The 18940-nt window shown below is 66.6% G+C and overlaps 1 protein-coding gene across 4 annotated transcripts; it reads left to right on the top strand.

Annotated features, from left to right (window-relative positions):
- Window positions 1-1095: 1095 nt before the first annotated feature.
- On the top strand, window positions 1096-18838 carry CAPN15 (calpain 15). 4 transcript variants are annotated; one of them, XM_086376617.1, is made up of 13 exons: window positions 2042-2318; window positions 7441-7721; window positions 11881-13309; window positions 13991-14199; window positions 14277-14460; window positions 14534-14757; window positions 15430-15555; window positions 15631-15783; window positions 16064-16225; window positions 16314-16540; window positions 16703-16869; window positions 16957-17135; window positions 17206-18838. In XM_086376617.1, exons 2-13 carry the CDS (start codon window positions 7540-7542, stop codon window positions 17381-17383), a joined length of 3420 nt encoding a protein of 1139 aa, XP_086232743.1. In that variant the 5' UTR covers window positions 2042-2318; window positions 7441-7539; the 3' UTR covers window positions 17384-18838. The 4 variants fall into 4 exon arrangements, with proteins under 4 accessions (XP_086232746.1, XP_086232743.1, XP_086232745.1 ...); XM_086376618.1 differs by having other exon boundaries at window positions 2178-2318; window positions 17210-18838; XM_086376620.1 differs by lacking the exons at window positions 2042-2318; window positions 7441-7721 and adding an exon at window positions 1096-1230.
- Window positions 18839-18940: the final 102 nt, after the last annotated feature.

Below are 18940 nucleotides of genomic sequence, written 5' to 3'. Positions count from 1 at the left end.
GGGTGGGCTGGGAGACCATGTGACGCGGCAGGGCCTGGCTGCTGCCCAGGACCAGCTTCCTGGCGAGCTCTTTACAGGACCGGCCCAGGCAGGGTGCGCCCAGAGTGCGGGGAGGCCGCAGGGGACACAGGAGGCCGGAGGGCGTCTCTCCTGGGGGGACCCTCCACCCTCAGTCCCAAAGCGGATCCTGTCACACTGCTAGAGCTGTGGAGCCAAGGTCTTGGCCTGTTCGTGACCAAACTAAACAGAGCAAGGCTCTGCCTCTCCTGCACAGCCACCCTGGCCCCAGGCCCCTCGTGTCCCACACGCGCTGCCCTGCTGTGGCCAAGGCCAGCTCAGGCCTGTCCGCGCTGAAGGGTGGCCGCTCTGCACTCCCAGCCCAGGGGCCCCAGTGCCTGTCACAGCAGGGAGGGTCCCCGTGCCCGCATCCCCGCAGATGCTCTACTCCTCGAGAGCATCTGGGTGTTCTCACTGGTGTGTCCTAAAGCCGGGAAGAGCATGGGGGAGATCTGCCCCCAGGGACTCCCCTCCCCTCCAGGTGGCTGTCTCCTGAAAGTCACCCTCTGCTTTGTGGTTCCTTCCCCAACCGGGAATAGAGTGAGCTGGCAGGAACCTGCCTCAACTTCAGCTGTTTTTCTTGTTAGGAGGCTACAGGGCTGTGGACATCAGCTCTGACCCAGTCACCCCAGGCAATGCACAGGGAAGGAAAGGGACTTGTGGTCACTGAGCCACCACTGGGAGTCAGCCCTTGACTCTGTCCTCAAGTGATTCTGCAGCAACCAGGCCTTGGTCAGAGGCCTATCACTGCCACCTTCGTGCAGGTGAGGAAGCTGGGGGCGGGCTGAGTCCCTGCGGGCACTCAGGAAGGGGCTGTCTTGGCTGTGTCTGAAGCCCGAGTATCTGGGGTGGGGATGTCGCTGTCCTGGCTGCAGCATCTGGAGATGGAGGTTTTTCAGGAGCCCTGAGCGCTGTCCCCGAAGGTCCTACTGACTGGACGCTGAAGCAAACATCAGCTAACTCCCGGTGCAGAGCCCCTTTCCGTGTGGAGGCGGAACTGGGCCACGCCCACTCTCCTGAAATCTGGCCTAGCGGAGGGAACCTCGCTCCCGTCTTCCCGCGTGGGCCGTGCCTTCTCCGGCTCCACACACCCCCCGAAAACCAGGGTCCCGGAGTTCCGCCCTCAGCGTCCCCTCGCCTCACTGCGGCCTCCGCGTGCTTCGGGGGCGCCAGGTAAACCGCTGACACCAAAGCTCTTTCAGCCGGTCCTGCTGCCTCTAGAAACCTTAGGCGTCGGAGGGCAGGGGGCCAGGGGCAGGGCCTACCCCCAGTTCCGCGGCTGCTGAGTTGTCAGTGACCTCCCGCTGCCCGACGGGCAGGGGCAGAACGTGCCTGAGGAGCCGGTTCTGCTCGGAGGCCCCAAGTATCACACTGGCTTCCTCCCTGCCGGGGGGCCGAGCTGTGCGCTGTGCCTCCCTCGGTCCTCCGGCGGCCCGGGGGTGCTGGTTCCCCCGCTGGCCGAGGAGAACCCGGGGCTCGGACACGCTATTCGCCCAGGTCACCCCCCGAGTGGCGCCGCCCTTGTCGGCCCAGCGAAACTGGAGCGTCGGACCGTGAAACCTTTGCGGGTCCCCAGGAAGCAAAAAAGTTTGGAGGGACCCGGGAGGGAACTGGCGCATTTACCGGCTCCGCGGTCCTCAGGGGCCAGAGCCGGATCCGCAGCCGGGCGCCTCCCAGCACAGAAACCGGAAGCGTCGCGACCGGGCCGCTGAAGGTCCCGTCCCTTCCTGCGGGCCGGGCATTCAGGGGGTTGTAGTCCTCGTTCCCTCCTCGGCGCCTCCTCCAGCACGGCTCGCCGCCCGGCAGCGGAATCCACCACCTCCCTCGGCGCCCGCGGGCGGGACTGCCGGGGACATCGGAGGGCGCCAAGTCGGGGCGGCTACAGGCAGCCACCCGGGAGTCCGCCTCCCAGCCTGCCTCGCGCGCCGTCCTGGACTCCGCCTCCCGGCCTGCCCCGCGCGCTGCACTGCCTTGTGGGAGCGGTAGTTCGGGCGGGCGATTCACAGTGCCGCGTGCGCCCCGGGCGCGCCGTAGCCACGGGGCCCCGGCCGGGCGCTACGCTACGGAGGCGGCGCAGGGTGCGGCGCGGGCCGGGCCGGGTCGGTGCGCTCGCCGGCTCCGCCACTCAGAACGAGAGGCTGTCGGGGCCGCGCGTCGACGGCAGAGGGCCCGCCCGCCCTCCGAGAACAAGTTGTGGGCCGGCCGGCGCGGGCGAGCGAGCCGGGCCTCGGGGACTGAGGAGGCGCCGCGGGTTTGCGGAGGTGAGTCCCGTCACCCGGGCCAGGCCGGGGCCGGGGGCGCGGCCTGGACCCCCGGGAGGCCGTGGCCGACGGGCGGCGCCTCCTGGGCACTGGGTGGTCGTGGCCGGGCTGGGGACGCTGTTGGAGAGGGGAGCCGCCAGGACCTCGGGCGCCGGGCAGCGGGAGACCAGCCCAGGGTCTGAAGGCGCGGGAGGCGGCCTCAGCCCCTCCTGCCCTTGAGTGCCCTTATCTCCGGTCAGTGTCCCGGCCGCGGCGGCATTAGGGGAAGTGTCCGATCCGGCCCTGTGGAGTGGGGGAGCAAGCGCGTCCTGTCTGCCCGCTGGCCACCAAACACGCTTCCTTCTCCTGTTCTTTTCCTGTTGGCGCTGGAGCGAACCGAAAAGTTACCATGGTGGCCCCCAGAGTGGCTGCCGGGCTGCCGGCCCACCCGGCTGCCCGCAGGAGGGGGCCCTTCTGATCCTGGCCAGGGCAGCCTTGTGTGATCAGGTGGCCCTGATGGGGCTGGCTGTCGGGCCCCCTTAACACGCAGGAGTTTGTGACCAGACTGCAGACAACAGGACCCCAGTAAGGTCCAGCCTAGGAGTTCGGGGTCTTGTGGCTGCCAGCCCTGCTCAACTGTGGGGGAGCTGGGACTCAGCTGGGTGCTTGGTTGTTCTGTGCTCTCCTGAGAGCCCCTCCTGTGGGGCCCCCTCCCTCTGCCTGCCTCTGGGGGCAGTGTAAGCCCCTGTGGGAGGACCCGGCCCCCAGAGCTGGGCTCCAGGGGAGATGGAGTAAGTTGATCCTTACACTTCTGAGGGCCTTTCTCAACTGTGGGGAGAAGGGTGGGGAGAAGGGTAGTGTTTCTGTGGCCCAGGTGCCTGGAGGAGGGCCCCAGATGGGCGGGGAGCCTGGGAACCCCTGTTCTGAAGCCCTGCTGGTGGGTGCAGCCTGGCCTTGGTGTCAGGCACCTCTCACTTTCTCTTGGGTTGTCCTGCTCCCTGAAGGAGTGCTTCTTTTTTCTTCTGCGTCTGAAGCTGTCTAGAGCTGCTCCCTGTGAGCAACCAGGCTGGCGACATCGTGACCTCCTGAAAGCCAGGCTTAAACTCAGTGATTGCTAGGCTTTAGAGAGGGAGCAGGTCTTACCTTGTGTCTCTGCTCTAAGGACCCCTGTCCCAGACCAGGTGCTCTGAGAGCAGGAAAGGCTGGGTCCTCCAACCCTTCTGGACGGGGTCATTTGCTAAAACTCTTTGGTTTCAGGCTCTGCATTAGACTCTCTGGACCCGTGTCAGACAGCATCCTGCTGAGCCCTGCTTTACAGACAGGAGGCCCAGGCTGAGGGCAGCCGGGCTGTGGGGAGGGATGAGTGGGCTGCACATCCAGTCCTTCCAGCCCCTGCTTCCACCGCCCCCGATGCTTGTCTTTTATTTGGGAAGAAGGACTCTGCACCCTAGAGGTTCTCTAAAACCATAGATGTCTTCATGGGCCTCAGCGGGTTGCAGAAGAGCCTGCGGGGCTGGGTGTGTAAGAGTCCAAGCCCAGACTCGGCCCGGGTGCTCCCTGCCCCCAGGTCAGTCGCTCTTTTGCCCACACTGACTCCAGCCCTCCCACCTGGCACCTGCAGGAGCATCCCAAAGCAGGGACATGGTGGTGTCTCTCTTGCCTAACCTCTTGTGCCACGTTCCCAGGCAGGACCACCCCCCCAGCACCTCCCCCCCCACCAAGAGTGCCCAGTAGGCCTGTGGGGTCCCTTTGGTGTCCCCAGCTCCCCGTGCCCAGCGCTGCCCCAGCGGCACCGAGGCAGGTGGTCAGCAAGCATCCTGCGTCAGCTGCAGGCTGCTCTGGTGACCCAGCTCTGAACTCAGAGGGGCCTCTGGGCCGCAGGGCCAGAACGGCACCTGCTCCTGGGGATGAGAACTGGCCCGCCCGTCTCCACCTTCCTGGATGAGGGGAAGGAGGGTGTGGGTGGAGTTTGGACTTGGACACCTGCCCAGGCACACCTGTCACTCTGGGTCACCCCGTGGATGGCTGTGCTGGAGCTGCCAGGACGGTGCAGGGAGCTGGGGGCCACAGGGGAGCAGCAGGGACCCGACACCCCCAGGACGCGCTGTCCCTCCAGTGAGGACTTGCCTGGCGCTCTGGCCTCCCTGGCCATCCTGGCAGCACCATCTCCCTCCAGCAGCGGCTCCACGCCTGCTGTCTCCTTCCCCCTCCCTGGTGGCCAAACCGCGGGACAGGGCTGGACGGCTCTGCGAGACATCAGAGGGAAAGCAGGCTGATAGCTGCTGTTGATGAGAGCCGTAGCGTCCGTGTTCTGAGGAGGCGCTCATGGCTTCGCTCCCTCGGCCGCTGGGCTGAGCCTGGAGCTGAGGCAGTGCCTGCTGCTGACCCTTCCATGGCCAACCTGGAGATGCTCCCCACGGCCCATCTGCCTCCCCAGGGTGAGCCAGAGGCTCCAGTGCCTTTATGTCTCTGAAGCAACTCTGCCTCCACGAGGCCTGCGGTCACCAGCCACCCAGGCCGCACTGCTCTGCGGCCACTTGGCCAACAGAAATGGGGAAGTGCCAGAGGCAAGCGCCTGTCATCAGGTGGCTCTGAACTTGTGAAGTGGAAAGCGAAGTCGTGGTGGCATCCCTGGCTCCCTGGCAGAAGTTTCGTTTTTCTTGAGGCTTGACTGAGCGGGTACGACTAGAGACAGAGAACACGCTGGGACTCTGCGTCCCATCCTCCGGTCTCCCTGCCAGCGAGCCACCCCTCGCTTGTGGGTGTCACTCTGGGGAGCTGTCTCCACCCCTCCCTCCCAGAAAGCAGGGGCCTGGAAGCAGAGCCCTGCCTGCCATGTGACCCGCACAGGGTGGGGGGCCCAGGATCCGGACCGCAGCTGGACACTGCGGGGCCAAGGTGCGGAGACAGCGGCCTCCTGAAGCATGTGCGGGGGAGGGTCTGCGGCCGGACTGTTTCCTCCCGGGCTGGGTAGTGGAATGCTGGTTCCTGTTTTGTTCCTGCAGCTGGTTTTCAGGCGACATTGATGGTGACTCTCAGCAGAATCTCCACAGCCCCCTCCTCAAGGTTCTGGCCCGGCCGGTGGGGGTGTCTGGGCCTCACAGTGCACCTGGGAAGGACAGGAGGCGTGTGCCCCGTGGGCAGGTGGTACCAGGACCTGGTTCCCGGGGAGTCTTGCTGACTGCTTGCTGAGAGCCCTGACTCTCGCCCCCCAGGCACTTTTCCCTGGTGGCCCCAACCATGGCAGAGCCAGGGTGTGGGAGGCCTTGTCCCCTGTGGCCCTGGCTGGCCTAAACAGTGGTGGCCTTGGACCCGGCAGCTAGGAGCAGCTGAGTCAGGCCCCAGACTGCACAGTGTGAGGCCCTGCCGCCAGACGGACTGTGGCCAGGAGCCTGGGCTCGGGCTGGGAGGTGAGGCTCAGGGGCAGGTCTTGCAGGTAGGCAGCCCTCCCCGCCTGGACAGGTCTGGACTTTGGCCCTGGAGCAGCAGCCCAGCCTGCAGGCTTATCGCCAGGACCCAGAGTCCATCGGTCAGGGGTGCCAACCTGTCTCCCTGCTGCAGGACTCCGCCTGCCACCCCAAGACCAAGGTTGCACGGAAGCCAGGCCCTGTCCTCGCTACCTACCCTGGGCTCTGGCTGTGGGTGGGCCGCCCCCAGCCATCCTCTGTGCTCTCAGTGGGCACGGGCCGAGCTCCTGGTCAGCCCAAGGCTGGACCCGGGCGTAGGTGCTCCTGCTCCATAGGCACCTTCGTGGCTCAGCTTCAGCTCAAGGCCTTGGCCACTCAGGGTTTGGCTGCGGAAAAGGAGTGTTGGATACGCTCGGGGTCTCTCCCTGGGAAGGCGCCCGCGTGGGGTGGGGGCAGGAGGCTGGGGGCTGGCCTGGTTGCCATGCGTCTGCCTTGTCGCTGTGGAGGGGCAGGTGTCCTGAAGGACCTGCTCGGCGTGGGCCTGACCGCCGTGAGCGCCCCCTCGCAGCCCAGGGTGCAGGGCTCCGGCTGCAGCCGCCGCCCGCGTGTGACTCGTCCCCGTGGGGTGAGCGTCCGCCGCGGGAGGGGAAGGGCCGCGACTGGAGGCTCACACGGGCCTCACCCTGACGTCAGGTGGGCCTGGCGGCGTGTCAGGCGTGTCGGGTGTGTCGGGTGACATGAGTCCGTTCCCCTGTCCTGCCTTTTCCATGTGGCTGTCGGGAATGAGAAGTGACCCCTGTGGCTCGTGGCGTGCTCCCACTGGTGGCTCTCCTGTCGGTGGACGTGGGGAGCGTTGGCTTTGCAGCCACTGGGGACCCGCACCCCCACCCCTCAGTTGGCTCTGGTCAAGCTGAGGGGAAGCCTGAGTGGTGGGTGACTTTCAGGGGCACCGGGCCTTCAGCAGCCTGTCCAGCCCTGGTCTGGGTCCCTTGGAGGAACAGGTCCGGCAGGCGTGTTGCTGCCCGGCTCTCTGGCCTGACTGCAGCCCTGAGGGCAGGGCCCAGGCCCTCCCCCGTGCGGAGCCGCTGCGCTGCTGGGCCCTGGGCGCCTGCTGGGAGGGCGTCGTGTGTGATGGACCGGGGCTGAGGCAGAGCTGCTGGTCACCTGCTTGACCAGAAAGCGAAGGGGACACCCATGGCGGCCCAGAGGCGGCCCAGGCGTCTTCCCTCGCCTGACTAGGACTCACCTCGTCTGAAAGGAGACGGCCCCCCCACCACCACCTGCCAGCCTCCCACCTCAGGGCAGGAGCACCTGGGCCCACGCCTCCTGAGAGCAGGCAGCCTCCTGGGCCCCTTCCTGCTCACCATATCCAGGTCAGGGGAGGCTGTCCTCCACAGGGGCCTTGGTGGTGACTGTGGACGGTGCCCAGGGCTCATCAGCCCTACCGGGCGCTCCTCTTCCAGCTCATGTTCTCTGGTTAAATATCTTCTCAATCATTTCTTTCAGGGTGAGACCCATTCTGAAGGCCAGCAACCGTGGCACAGCCGCCTTGCCCTGGGGGCGCTGAGGGGGCCATAATGGGGGGCACCACGGGGCAAGGGGGACCCCACGGTGGCCCTGCTGCAGGCACCCCTGCCTCCCCGGAAGCTGCGCGTGTGCTGGGACCCTCCAGGCGCCGTAGTCACGTGTCTCTTCTCTCTCTGTCTCTGTCATTTCTGTTGTGCTCCTCGGACCAGCCCGGCTCGCGAGGCCGCCCTCCTCCATGCTCCGCCTCGCCCGCCGTCGCCGGCGCCCTGTGACCAGGCCCGGCGCTCAGCGTGGCCGCCGTGGGGGCCATGGGGAGCTCCGCCTCCTCGCTGGCCGCCGAGACCGAGTCGGACCACGGCTTCCCCCGGGGCCCACCCTGCCCGGGGCCCCCGGCAGCGGCTGGCTGGGGTAGGAGCGGCCCCGGGGGGCCTGCATGGGGCGACAGCCTGGGCACCCGGCAGCACCCGCCCCCACGGCCCCGGGCCCGAAGGTAAGCAGGTGGAGCAGGGGCGGCCCCGGGCCCGAGGGCGGGGCTGCCGTCAGGTGCCCTTGCTCGGCTGGCGCCTCCCAGACAAGCGGGCCCTGTCCCTTAGGGCCCTCTGGAGACTCTTTTCACCCCAGAGACCCGGGCGACTCGGGCTGCTCACTGGGCAGAGCACACCCGGGACCCCCGCCCCCTGGAGCTGGGCGGAGGGTCTCAGAACCGTAGATGGTGGGGCCGGGACCGCCACTGCCTCAGGCCGGGGTCTTGCTTGTCCGCTGGCTCTGGAGCGGCTGCTGGAACTGCTTGCTGGGTGGGGCCGGGGGCACGGCACGCACCGAGAATGCTGCTTGCTTCCCGTGGAATCTGGGGCCCTGCCGTGGCCCGACGTGTCGCCCTGTGACGTGGCTGCCTGCAGGGGGCAGGGGGTGTGGGTCCCACTGACGAGCCGCCCTCCACGTGCCCATGTCCTCCAGCTGCAGCTGCAGCTAGACTCGGCCCCGGCTGCCTAGGCTCCCCCGGTGAGCTCCACCTCCGGGTGCTGAGGTGAGGGGTGGGCAGCCCAGCCAGGATGCCCACTGCTGAGACCTGGTGGGATGGACTCCCAAATGCCCCCACACATGGATGCCCCAGCTTCTCCACGTCCTGCAGCCTGACTGGAGGGCGAGGGGCTCAGCAGACACTCAGAGTCCACCGCCCTTGGGCCAGAGGGGGCACTTGGCCTTCTCGGCGCCCCGGACCACCTCAGGGGCTGCAGACACCGCACTCCGCCAGCAGCCCTCGGCGGGCACTTCCCTCGGACACAGCTCACTTGTGCAGGACAGTCCTGGGCTCACCGTCTAGGCGGCCGGCCCGTGCGTGGAGCAGGACCTGGGTCCTGGCAGGCTTCTGGGGGTAGCTGAGTGACCCCAGTGAACGTAGTCATGGAGGCCCGCGGCCCAGAGGGACGGCTGCAGAGTGGAGGCCTCGGCTCCCTGTGCTGAGTCAGTGCCGGCTTTGGACGGCACTCACCTGCCGTCAGGGGCTCCACTCACACAGTGGGAATCACACAGCGTGTGGCCTCTGTGTCTGCTTCTCACTAAGCGTTGTGTTCTCAGGCCGTCCACGTGGTAGCAAGTGTTGGGACTTTGCCCCTTTATGGCTGAGCTATGCTCCGCCGTGTGGAGTAGGCCTGCTGGTTACTGATGGACACTCGCACTGGCGGCTCTGCCGCTGTGGACGTGTGTGGAGAGGATTTTGCACAGATGCGTGTTGTTACTTCTCTTGCGTAGCTACACAGAATGAGGTTGCTGGTGTTCACTGTAAGTTCACGTTTAACTGTCTGAGGAGCTGCCAGGCTGTTCTCCACAGTGGTCGCCCCGTTTCCCAGACCCCCAGCCATGCAGGGAGGGCTCTGGTTTCTCCCCGCCCGCCCCGCCTGCATGCAGGGTGGTCACCGTGCCGCTCTGACCGGCATCTCCCCACGGGCCAGTGTGTCCCTTCGCACCTTCTACGCGCACGTGTGTCGTTTCATTTCCAGGTATTTACGTCCTCAGGGTAAGTCCCTGGGGAGGGGGCAATTGCTAGGCCTCAGGGAGGGGCACGGGCCCCGAGGCGGGTGGCAGAGAGGTCGGCTGTCCAGCCCGCACCCTCTCGTTCTCCGGCCCAGTGCCGCCAGCAGTTAACTGTGCCACCTGGAGTGAGTCAGGAGGAAGAGCTGCCAGTGACCTTGAGGAATCCACAGGCACCCGACTAGACACGAGAGGAGCAGGCAGGGGGCTGGTGCGGCAGAGGCAGGCCAACCCTCCCCACGCCTCCGCTGGACATGTGGACGCGCGTGTGGGTGGTCCGGGCAAGCCATCCCTGCCCTGAGGGGCGCCCCCTCCACTGAAGAGCCTGCAGGTCTGGGCTTGGTCCCACTGCCAGGCGGGCCAGGAGCTGCAAGGCCCAGAGGACCTGGGCTTGGTGTGGGTGTCGGCCACTGCAAGCTGCAGGCCTCCCCTGGGGACACAGGCCGAGGGGCCGGCGCAAGACTGGCTGAGGGTGGCCTCGGAGGGAGGTGCCCATGTGCCCCTTGGGACCAGCTGGGGGTCGGGGTCAGGTGGGCGTCCTGCCGGGCAGCGCGGCCTCAGGTCTGCTGGCCTGACCAGCCGGGTCCTCGAGTGGGGACCCCTCTTACTCCTCTAAGCTTTCCAGGGAGCCGAAGGCTATCTCCCAGCTGCTGCAGCCCCTGTGTCCCAGGAGCGCCCGCCCCCACCTCGCTCTCACCTGGGGCTGAGGCTGCAGCCCAGAGAGCTGAGGCTGAGCAGGCGTGCGCTGTCCGCCCCACCTGCCTGCCTTTGCATCCTGAGGGTGAGCGCCCAGCCTCTGAGAGTGCCCGGTACTTGGGAGTGTCTGTGTGGAGGCTCCGGCACGTTAGGGTGCTGGGAGGTGACCCTGGCTTTGGGGCTGGGGTGGCGAAGGCCCAGGCTCCTCCGGACACCCCGCCGCTGCCCCCTGAGCCACTTCATCCCCGCCCACCCTGTGACGTCAAGACTGTCCCCGAGGGGGGCAGCCCGCACCATCTCGCGCTCTCCTGGGACGCCAGCTGAGGATCCCGGTGTGGCCTCATGCTCATCCAGGCCTGGGCCCGGCCAGCTGTTGGGCTGGGCTTCCTGCTCTCCTGCGTGTGCTCAGCACGCCTGGACCACAAGGGGCCTGGAGCCGAGGGCAGGCCCGAGTCTTCCCCCAAGTCTCCCCCAGGCCTCAGGGGCACACGGTGCGCAGGGCGGCCGTCTGAACATGGGCCTGGGCTGCAGCGTGTGTGTGGCTTGTCTGTGTGGCCGCGTGTGCCCATGCCTTGCCTGTGGGCCTTCCTCAGTGGGGAGTAGCAGGGGCATCTCTTAGGTGTTGGTGACGCAGCAGCCCAAGCTGACCCGACCAGGGCCTGTCCACTATTGTGGCGCTGCGGCAGCTGCAGACAGCTCTGAGGCTCAGCCCCGCACCTGGGGAGGCGGCGGCGGCCTGCACTGGCCCAGGAACCCTCACGCTGCTTGGAGGAGGGTTTCTGTTTGTTTTGAAGAGGGGAGTTTTCTTTCTCCCTGGAGTGTTTGGCGTAAACGCAGCACGAGAAGCACGAGCTCTGCGTCTCGCTGTAAAGAACAGTTGCTGTTTCTGCCAAGCAGACCAGCTACCGTCAGGGCAGGAGAGCGCGGACGCCCCCCACTCGGGCTGGCCTTGCGAGGCGGTGGGAAGCCAGCCCGCTCCTGCCCCCTGCTCAGCCTGCGGGAGCCGCTGACTCCTCCTGCCTCTGAGTTTGCCCATCCTAAACCTCCCCATGGGTGAATCACGCCACGTGTCGGGGCCCAGTGCCAGTGTGTGTCCGTGCTTCGCTCCTGGCTGCTGAACGGTGTTCCTTATTTATCCATTTACTCATTGATGGACACTTGGCTTGATTCCACCAGTTGGCTGTTGTGGGCAAGTCTGCCGTGAGCACGTGTGGATGTGTGCTGGTGAAGAGCGTGTACCTGGGGTGGAGTTGCTGGGTCCTAACTGTGGTCCTTGGTAGCTGCTGGGGAGCCATCTAACAGTTTTCCGCAGCAGCTGTGCTGTTCTGCGCTCCCCCAGTGATGGGAGACCGGGTCACTCCAGCTCCAGGTCCTGGCTCCTGCCCTGCCGGGTGGGCTGCTGCACTTTGCATTTCCCTGACTGATCCGCTGAGCAGCTTTCCACAGCCTTCTCCGTATCTCTGGGGAAAGTCGCCTCAAATCCTCCGCCCATTTTTAAACCAGGTTTTTGTCGTGTGGTCATAAGAACGATTCATACGTCCTGGGTACTAGACCCTGGTCAGACACACAGTTTGCAAATGCTGTCTCCCGTAGGGTATCTTCTCGCTTTCTTTATGGTGTTCTCTGACTCGTGGAAGATGTTAGTTTTTATGTTCTTTTGTTTCCTCCTTTGTTTGCCTGCATGGTCATGAAAATTTACCCACTTTTTCTGCTTCTAAGAGTTTCATAGTTTTCGTTCCCATGCTTAGGTCATTGATCCATTTTGAGTTAAGTTTTGAATATGGCGTGAGGTACGGATCTGGCTCCTCCTTTAGCATATAGATCCCATTTTCCTAGTGCGTTGGTTGAAAAGACCATCCGTTCCCCGCTGAACACTCTTGATGCCCTTGTCAGAAACCCCTGACCACGGCCTTCCCTTGCAGCCACACGCACTCGCCCGGGCCCATGGCCACGGTCGGGGAGTGGGCCTGCGCACGCTGCACCTTCCTGAACCCAGCCGGCCAGCGCCAGTGCTCCATCTGCGAGGCCCCGCGGCACAAGCCCGACCTGGACCGGATCCTGCGGCTCAGCGTGGAGGAGCAGAAGTGGCCGTGTGCCCGCTGCACATTCCGCAACCTTCTGGGCAGGGGGGCCTGCGAGATGTGTGGCTTCACCCCCGAGCCTGGCCCAGGGGCCTCCCCGCTGCCCATCATCAACGGGGTGCCCCCAGAGCCCCCGGGCAGCTGCCGGGACGAGGCGGGGCCCCTGCGGACAGCGGGGCCGGTGGCTGTGGAGCCGGCAGGTGGACGGCCGGCGGAGGCGGAGGGGCAGGAGGGGGGCGCGGCTGCGCCTGGGAGCGGCTGGGCCTGCCAGCGCTGCACGCTGCACAACACGCCTGTGGCCAGCTCCTGCTCGGCCTGCGGGGGGCCCCGGAAACTCTCGCTGCCCAGGATCCCTCCCGAGGCACTTGTGGTCCCGGAAGTCGTGGCTCCTGCAGGCTTCCCCGGCACGTCGGCCCCCGCCCAGCCTGGGGAAGGCGCCGAGGCCAACACTCCTTCTGCCGTGGACCAGGAGCCCCCCCGGGGGCCACCCTTCAGCCCGTTCTCACCCACCCTCCAGAACAACCCCGTGCCTCGCAGCCGCCGCGAGGTGCCCCCCCAGCTGCAGCCACCGGTGCCTGAAGCCGCCCAGCCCTCACCCTCTGCCAGCTCCAAGGGGCCCCCCCAGGGCCTGGGGCGGCCCACGGCCGGGGCCTCCCGCCTGGCGGAGCTGCTGTCAGGCAAGCGGCTGAGCTTCCTGGAGGAGGAGGCGGCCGAGGGAGGCCCCACGCTGCGCCCCCCGGGTCCCGCCAGCCCTGCACACTGCGAGGCTGGCAGCAGCACACCAGGCAGCGACGTCATCGACCTGGGCGGTGACAGCGTGCGTTACACGCCGGCCAGCCCCTCCAGCCCCGACTTCACCACCTGGTCGTGCGCCAGGTGCACGCTCAGGAACCCCACGGCAACCCCCCGGTGCACGGCGTGCGGCTGCTCCAAGCTGCACGGCTTCCAGGAGCACGGTGACACCACCGCCCACTGCCCCGACTGCAGTGCGGACCGGCCCGGGCCCTGCCCAGCCCACAAGGCCGGCCGCCCCCTCCCCGCAGCGCCATCTGAGCGCCCGGGCCAGTGGGCCTGCCCAGCCTGCACCCTGCTCAACGCGCCTCGGGCCAAGCACTGTGCCACCTGCCACACCCCCCAGCTCATGGCGGCCCAGCGCCGGGGTGTGGCGCCCCTGCGGCGCAGGGAGAGTGTGCTCGTGGAAAAGCGGCGGCAGACGGACGAGGGCGAGGCCAAGGCCCTGTGGGAGGACATCGTGGCCTTCTGCCGGGAGGTGCGGGCACGTGGCGCTCCCTTCGTCCCCCGAGCCTCAGCTCCAGTGACCCTCACGTGACCTCTCACCTGAGATCCTCAGGCCCTTTTCCTTCCATGTCTGCGAGGGTCCTGACCCCTTACCCCCAGCGTGCGTGCCAGCAGCAGTGGCCTCACGGGAAGGTGGGGACAGGCAGGCCAGGTGCCGCCCCTGGATGCAGAGCCCCAGCTAAGACAGGTGCCCCCTGTGCTCTCTGCCCTTGGACTGCAGAAGGCTAAGCCCAGGGCGTCACCCCCAGGGGCCTGGAGGGGGGCGTCTGTCCCCCTGGGCTGCTGCCCTCTGTCACTGCCGGCAGCCCGTCCAGAGCTGTGTCCTGGCCACCCTACCCCCGTCAGGCCCCCCACCTCTCTTTCTAGGGCCTTCAGCGCCCCACACCCACACCTGCAGCCTCCAGGCTGGGCCCCTCACGTCCCCTGGGACACACATACCTCCCACTGGCCCATCACCAGCCTGCTGTGCCCTGGCTGGCTGCAGTCCACCATGCTTACAAAGGGTGGTGTGGGCCTCATGAGGCTCAGCCGTGCCATCTGCAGGCTGCGAGCTGCACGCCGCCCCCCTTCCTCTCGGGCTCAGGTAGCTGGGTACTCTCTTGGGGTGGGATGGGGTTCGGCCTGCCCTGAGTTGTGGCCATGGTCTCTGCAGAACAGCGTGAACTTTGTGGACGACAGCTTCCCCCCTGGGCCTGCGTCTGTGGGCTTCCCCGTGGGTGACAGTGTCCAGCAGCGCGTGCGTCAGTGGCTGCGGCCGCACGAGATCAATTGCTCCGTGTTCAGGGACCACAGCACCTCCTGGTCTGTGTTCCACACGCTCCGGCCCTCGGACATCCTGCAGGGTCTCCTGGGGAATTGCTGGTGAGTGTGGGTCTCCCACCCAGGGTGAGGGAGTGGGCGGGCGGGCGAAGCTCCCCCTGAATCCTGGTCTCGTACAGGTTCTTGAGTGCGCTGGCAGTGCTGGCTGAGCGGCCGGACCTGGTTGAGCGGGTGATGGTTACGCGCAGCCTGTGTGCAGAGGGTGCCTACCAGGTGCGGCTGTGCAAGGACGGCACGTGGACGACGGTGCTGGTGGACGACATGCTGCCCTGTGACGAGGCCGGCTTCCTGCTCTTCTCCCAGGTGGGCGGGGGCGTGGGCGGGCGGGCGGCAGGCGCGAGGAGGCAGCGGCCTCACGACTCCAGCCCCCCCGCAGGCTCAGCGCAAGCAGCTGTGGGTGGCCCTCATTGAGAAGGCGCTGGCCAAGCTGCACGGCTCCTACTTCGCGCTCCAGGCCGGGCGTGCCATAGAGGGCCTGGCCACGCTCACCGGTGCCCCCTGTGAGAGCCTGGCCTTGCAGGTCAGCTCCACGAACCCCCGCGAGGAACCGGTGGACACTGACCTCATCTGGGCCAAAATGCTGAGTTCTAAAGAGGCTGGGTAAGAGGGACAGCCACTCTGGGGACCTGGAGCAGCGGGAATAGTCAGGCCAGTGCCCTGATCTGCACCCACGTTTCACAAGATATTTCTGGCACGGGCTAACCACAGCTGGGAGGCCCAGCTCCCCATGCTGTGCCAGCCACCCCACCTGCTTGGATGGGGTGAGGGCAGGTGGGGTGTTGTCCGTCAGCTTGTACCTAGAAGGCCCTGTCCTGACCTGGGCCTGTGATGACCATCAGCACCCTTGGGAGTCCACGTGGAGTGAGCGCCGTGGTGGCACCTGGCAGTAGCAGCCCCCAGGGTGGATGGGTTGGGGGAGCGGGGGCTTCTGAGCCCCAGCATGCACTGGCCAGTGTCTGGGGAGGGTCCAGGACCCTTGCCCTCAGCTGTGGTGGGCAGTGGCATGGCTCTGCCCCTTGGGGAGCAGCATCTCTGAGCTGGCGGGGCCCCCAGCCTTGCCAGACCTCCACGGGACCCAGGCCTGCCCGCCCCGCTGAGCTTGGCCCACCACTTCCTGAGCCCCGGCGTCCCACGTGGGTCTCCCACAGGCAGGGAGACCCCCACCTGGAGCTGCACCTCCCCAAGGCAGGCCGGGACAGCAGGTGTCCCCTAGAGAGGGAGCCCACCCCAATACCAAGGGGCCCCGGTCAGCGGGCTGCTCTAACTGCACAGGTTCCTCATGGGTGCCTCCTGTGGTGGGGGCAACATGAAGGTGGACGATGCTGCCTACGAGAGTCTAGGCCTGCGTCCCCGCCACGCCTACTCCATCTTGGATGTCCGGGATGTCCAGGGCTCCAGGTAAGGATGGGCGTGGTGATGCATGGGCAGGGTGGGGCCATGGGCATGGCCCCTGACCCTGTGGTCTGTCCGCAGGCTCTTGCGCCTACGGAACCCATGGGGCCGCTTCTCCTGGAACGGCAGCTGGTCAGACGAGTGGCCACACTGGCCGGGGCACTTGCGGAGTGAGCTCATGCCGCATGGCAGCAGCGAGGGTGTCTTCTGGATGGAGTACAGCGACTTCGTCAGGTACCACGCTCACCCTGGCGAATACAGCGTGTTTCCCAGGAGCTCCGCCTGTCTACTGCCTGGCGGGGGTGCTTCTGCTGGGGCTCTGCCCGTTGATCAGCCTTAGGGCCTGGCGCCCCCTGGCGGTGTCCACAGACAACAGCCAGGACTGGGGTATCTGAACACGGATTCCAAGAGTTCCCATGGGGCGAGAGCCTGCTGCAGTTACCCTGCCCAGGGACACATGCCGTGCGGGCAGCTGGGTGGAGGCCACTCAGCCAGCTATCCTCTGGCTGCCCAGGTACTTCGACTCCGTGGATATCTGCAAGGTGCACTCGGACTGGCAGGAGGCGCGGGTGCAAGGCAGCTTCCCCAGCTCGGCCAGCGGGCCGGTGGGTGTGACGGCCCTCACGGTGCTGGAGCGTGCGTCCCTGGAGTTTGCCCTCTTCCAGGAGGGCAGCAGGTGGGCCGGGCGGACTGGGGGCCGGATGGCAGGGTGGCACAGGTCTAGGGGCGGGGCCTGGCCACTCGCAACCTTTCTGTTCGCCCAGGCGCGCGGACTCAGTGGACAGTCACCTCCTGGACCTGTGTGTCCTGGTGTTCCGGGCCTCCTTTGGCAGCGGTGGCCGCCTGAGCCTGGGCCGCCTGCTAGCCCACAGCAAACGCGCCGTGAAGAAGTTCGTCAACTGTGATGTGATGCTGGAGCCTGGCGAGTATGCCGTGGTGTGCTGTGCCTTCAACCACTGGGGCCCCGTGCCCGGCCCACCCGCCCTGCAGGGTAGGTGACTGTGGCCGCTCAGCCCCAGGCCCCGCCCACACGGCCCCGGCCCCGTCCCACAAAGCCCAGACCCGCCCATGGCCCCCAGGCTCCGCCCACACCGTCCCTATTAGCTCGGGCCCGCCCTACACTCTCCCTCATTCTCTCCCTCCCTCCTTGCAGCCTCCAGCCCCTCAGCGGGGGCCCCACGCAGCACCCCAGAGGCGCCCGGCCACGTGCTGGCCGTGTACAGCTCGAGGCTCGTCATGGTGGAGCCCGTGGAGGCCCAGCCGACCACCCTGGCCGACGCCATCATCTTGCTCACGGAGAGCAGGGGCGAACGGCACGAGGTGAGTGGGCGGGCGTGGGCCCTGGGGAGGCAGCAGGAGGTGGCTGCCCACGGCCCGCCCACCCACACCTGCACTGCCTGCGCCCAGGGCCGCGAGGGCATGACCTGCTACTACCTGACGCACGGCTGGGCGGGGCTCATCGTGGTTGTGGAGAATCGGCACCCCAAGTCTTACCTGCACGTACAGTGCGACTGCTCCGACAGCTTCAACGTGGTGTCCACGCGCGGCAGCCTGCGCACCCAGGACAGCGTGCCACCCCTGCACAGGTGCGCCCCGCCCCGCCCTGCCCCTGGCGGCCCGCTGGCCCCACAGGCCCTCACCGGCCCCCTCCCCCAGGCAGGTCCTGGTGATCCTGTCTCAGCTGGAAGGAAATGCTGGCTTCTCTATCACCCACCGCCTGGCGCACCGCAAGGCAGCACAGGCCTTCCTCAGTGACTGGACGACATCCAAGGGCAGCCACAGCCCCCCACTCACGCCCGAGGTCGCTGGCCTGCACGGGCCCCGGCCGCTGTGACCTCCTTGCCCCCACCTGCCTGCCCCCACACGCACTTTATGAGGGAGACCCCAACACAGGACGCTTGAACCACAATCTCAGGACCCCCACCCAGGGAGCTCCAGCTGTGGGCACAACTCCCCCGGCCCTCCCCCCACCCCTCCCTCCTGCCCAGGGCCTCCCAGCCACCCAGCAGATTACCTCGAACCCACCTCCAGCTCTAGGGGGACATGTGCCAGCCTCTCGGACCAGGCCACCTTGAGATCTGGCTCCAACCTCCAGGGTCAGGGTGAGGCTGCTCCTTATCCATGGGCCCGGGTCTCCTGCCCGGATCAGGCAGCCATGTGCTCCAAATCCAAATCTGGGCAGGTCAGAGGCCAGGACCCCAGAATGAGAGCAGGGACCACCCTTGTCGTAGGGGTCAGAGGTCAGGACTCCAGGGTGAGAGCAGGGACCATTTCTGTTTTGTGATCAGAGGCCAGGACCCTGAGGTGAGGAGGGACCACCCCCTTGTTGGGTCAGGCCAGGACCCCAGGGTAAAAGTAGGGACCACCTCTATTTTAGGGGGTCAAGGCCAGGGCCCAAGGATGAGAGCAGGGACCACCCCAGTTTGGGGAGGTCAGAGGTCAAGACCCCAGGGTGAGAGTAGGGATACCCCTTTGTGGCCAGAGGTTGAGAACCTTTCCTCAGTTTGCCCCCATATCCCACCTATCCGCCCCACCCCCCGCAAGCCCTCATGTGGCCAGCAGGGGTCCCTGGAGCCCCAGCAGGGTCCGAGGAGGCAGGTGCCTGGCAACTGTGGGCTGAACCAGGGTGGGGAGGGACACTATGCAATTCCTGGCATGCCAGCCAGGATCGAAGCCATGCCCTGGGCCGGGGCTGGGGTGGTGGTCAGGTGGTCCTGGGCCCAGCCCCGTGCTTGGCACCACCTGACCTGCAGGAGAAGCAGAGTCCCAGAGTCCCCCAGGCCGTGTCCAGGCACATGCAGGGTGGGCCACAGCCCCGCACCCCTCCCCCCTGAGCCAGCGTTCTCCCTGTGCTGCTCAGCCCTGAGCTCTGTGTCTGCCTGGGGACGACTAAGGCCGCTTCCTGGGTGCCCAGTCTCACTGCCCAGCAGCCCCTGGCAGCGAGTGGCCCTGCCCGTGGTCCCTCGCTTTCCGTGGGGCTTGCTGGGTGGGGGAGGGGCAGATTCACGCCTGGAGAAGCACTAGGTCCCCAGCCCCTTTGTACTCCTTCCGTTACTCTGAGTGGGGGGTCGCCCCTGGAGAAGCACCAGAAGCACTAGACCCCCACACCCGCCCCCTTTGTACTCCTCCTCGTACTCTGAGCTGTGAGTATTTTTAACCCTGTACATACGGCAGCTCTTCTGACGCAGAGACTATTTTATCAACGTCAGCGCCATCCCCGTAGGATGACCCCATGGGTGTTTCCAGACTCAGGCTCCGACGGACCAAATAAAGATGTTTTGTTTTGTAAGTTTGTTCTCGTCTATCTCTCCCCAGGGCCCCTGGCCCCTGGACTCCTCTCTGGGACAGAGCTGTGCCCATCTAGGGACAGCCTCTCTGGGATGCCTGGGCA

This window comes from Bos grunniens, chromosome 25, assembly GCF_055505025.1.
Source record: "Bos grunniens cultivar Pamir isolate PY7600 chromosome 25, Bosgru_T2T1.0, whole genome shotgun sequence".
Classification (NCBI taxonomy): domain Eukaryota; kingdom Metazoa; phylum Chordata; class Mammalia; order Artiodactyla; family Bovidae; genus Bos; species Bos grunniens.
Note: the sequence above shows the minus strand (reverse complement) of the source record. Positions and strands in the feature narration are given on the sequence as shown.

Coding starts and splice junctions, on each gene's coding strand:
- CAPN15 (XM_086376617.1), top strand. CDS start 7,540: ATGGGGAGCTCCGCCTCCTCGCTGGCCGCCGAGACCGAGTCGGACCAC. Junction 16,870..16,956: donor GCAGGGGCGAACGGCACGAG/GTGAGTGGGCGG, acceptor GCCTGCGCCCAG/GGCCGCGAGGGCATGACCTG. Junction 17,136..17,205: donor AGCGTGCCACCCCTGCACAG/GTGCGCCCCGCC, acceptor CCCCTCCCCCAG/GCAGGTCCTGGTGATCCTGT.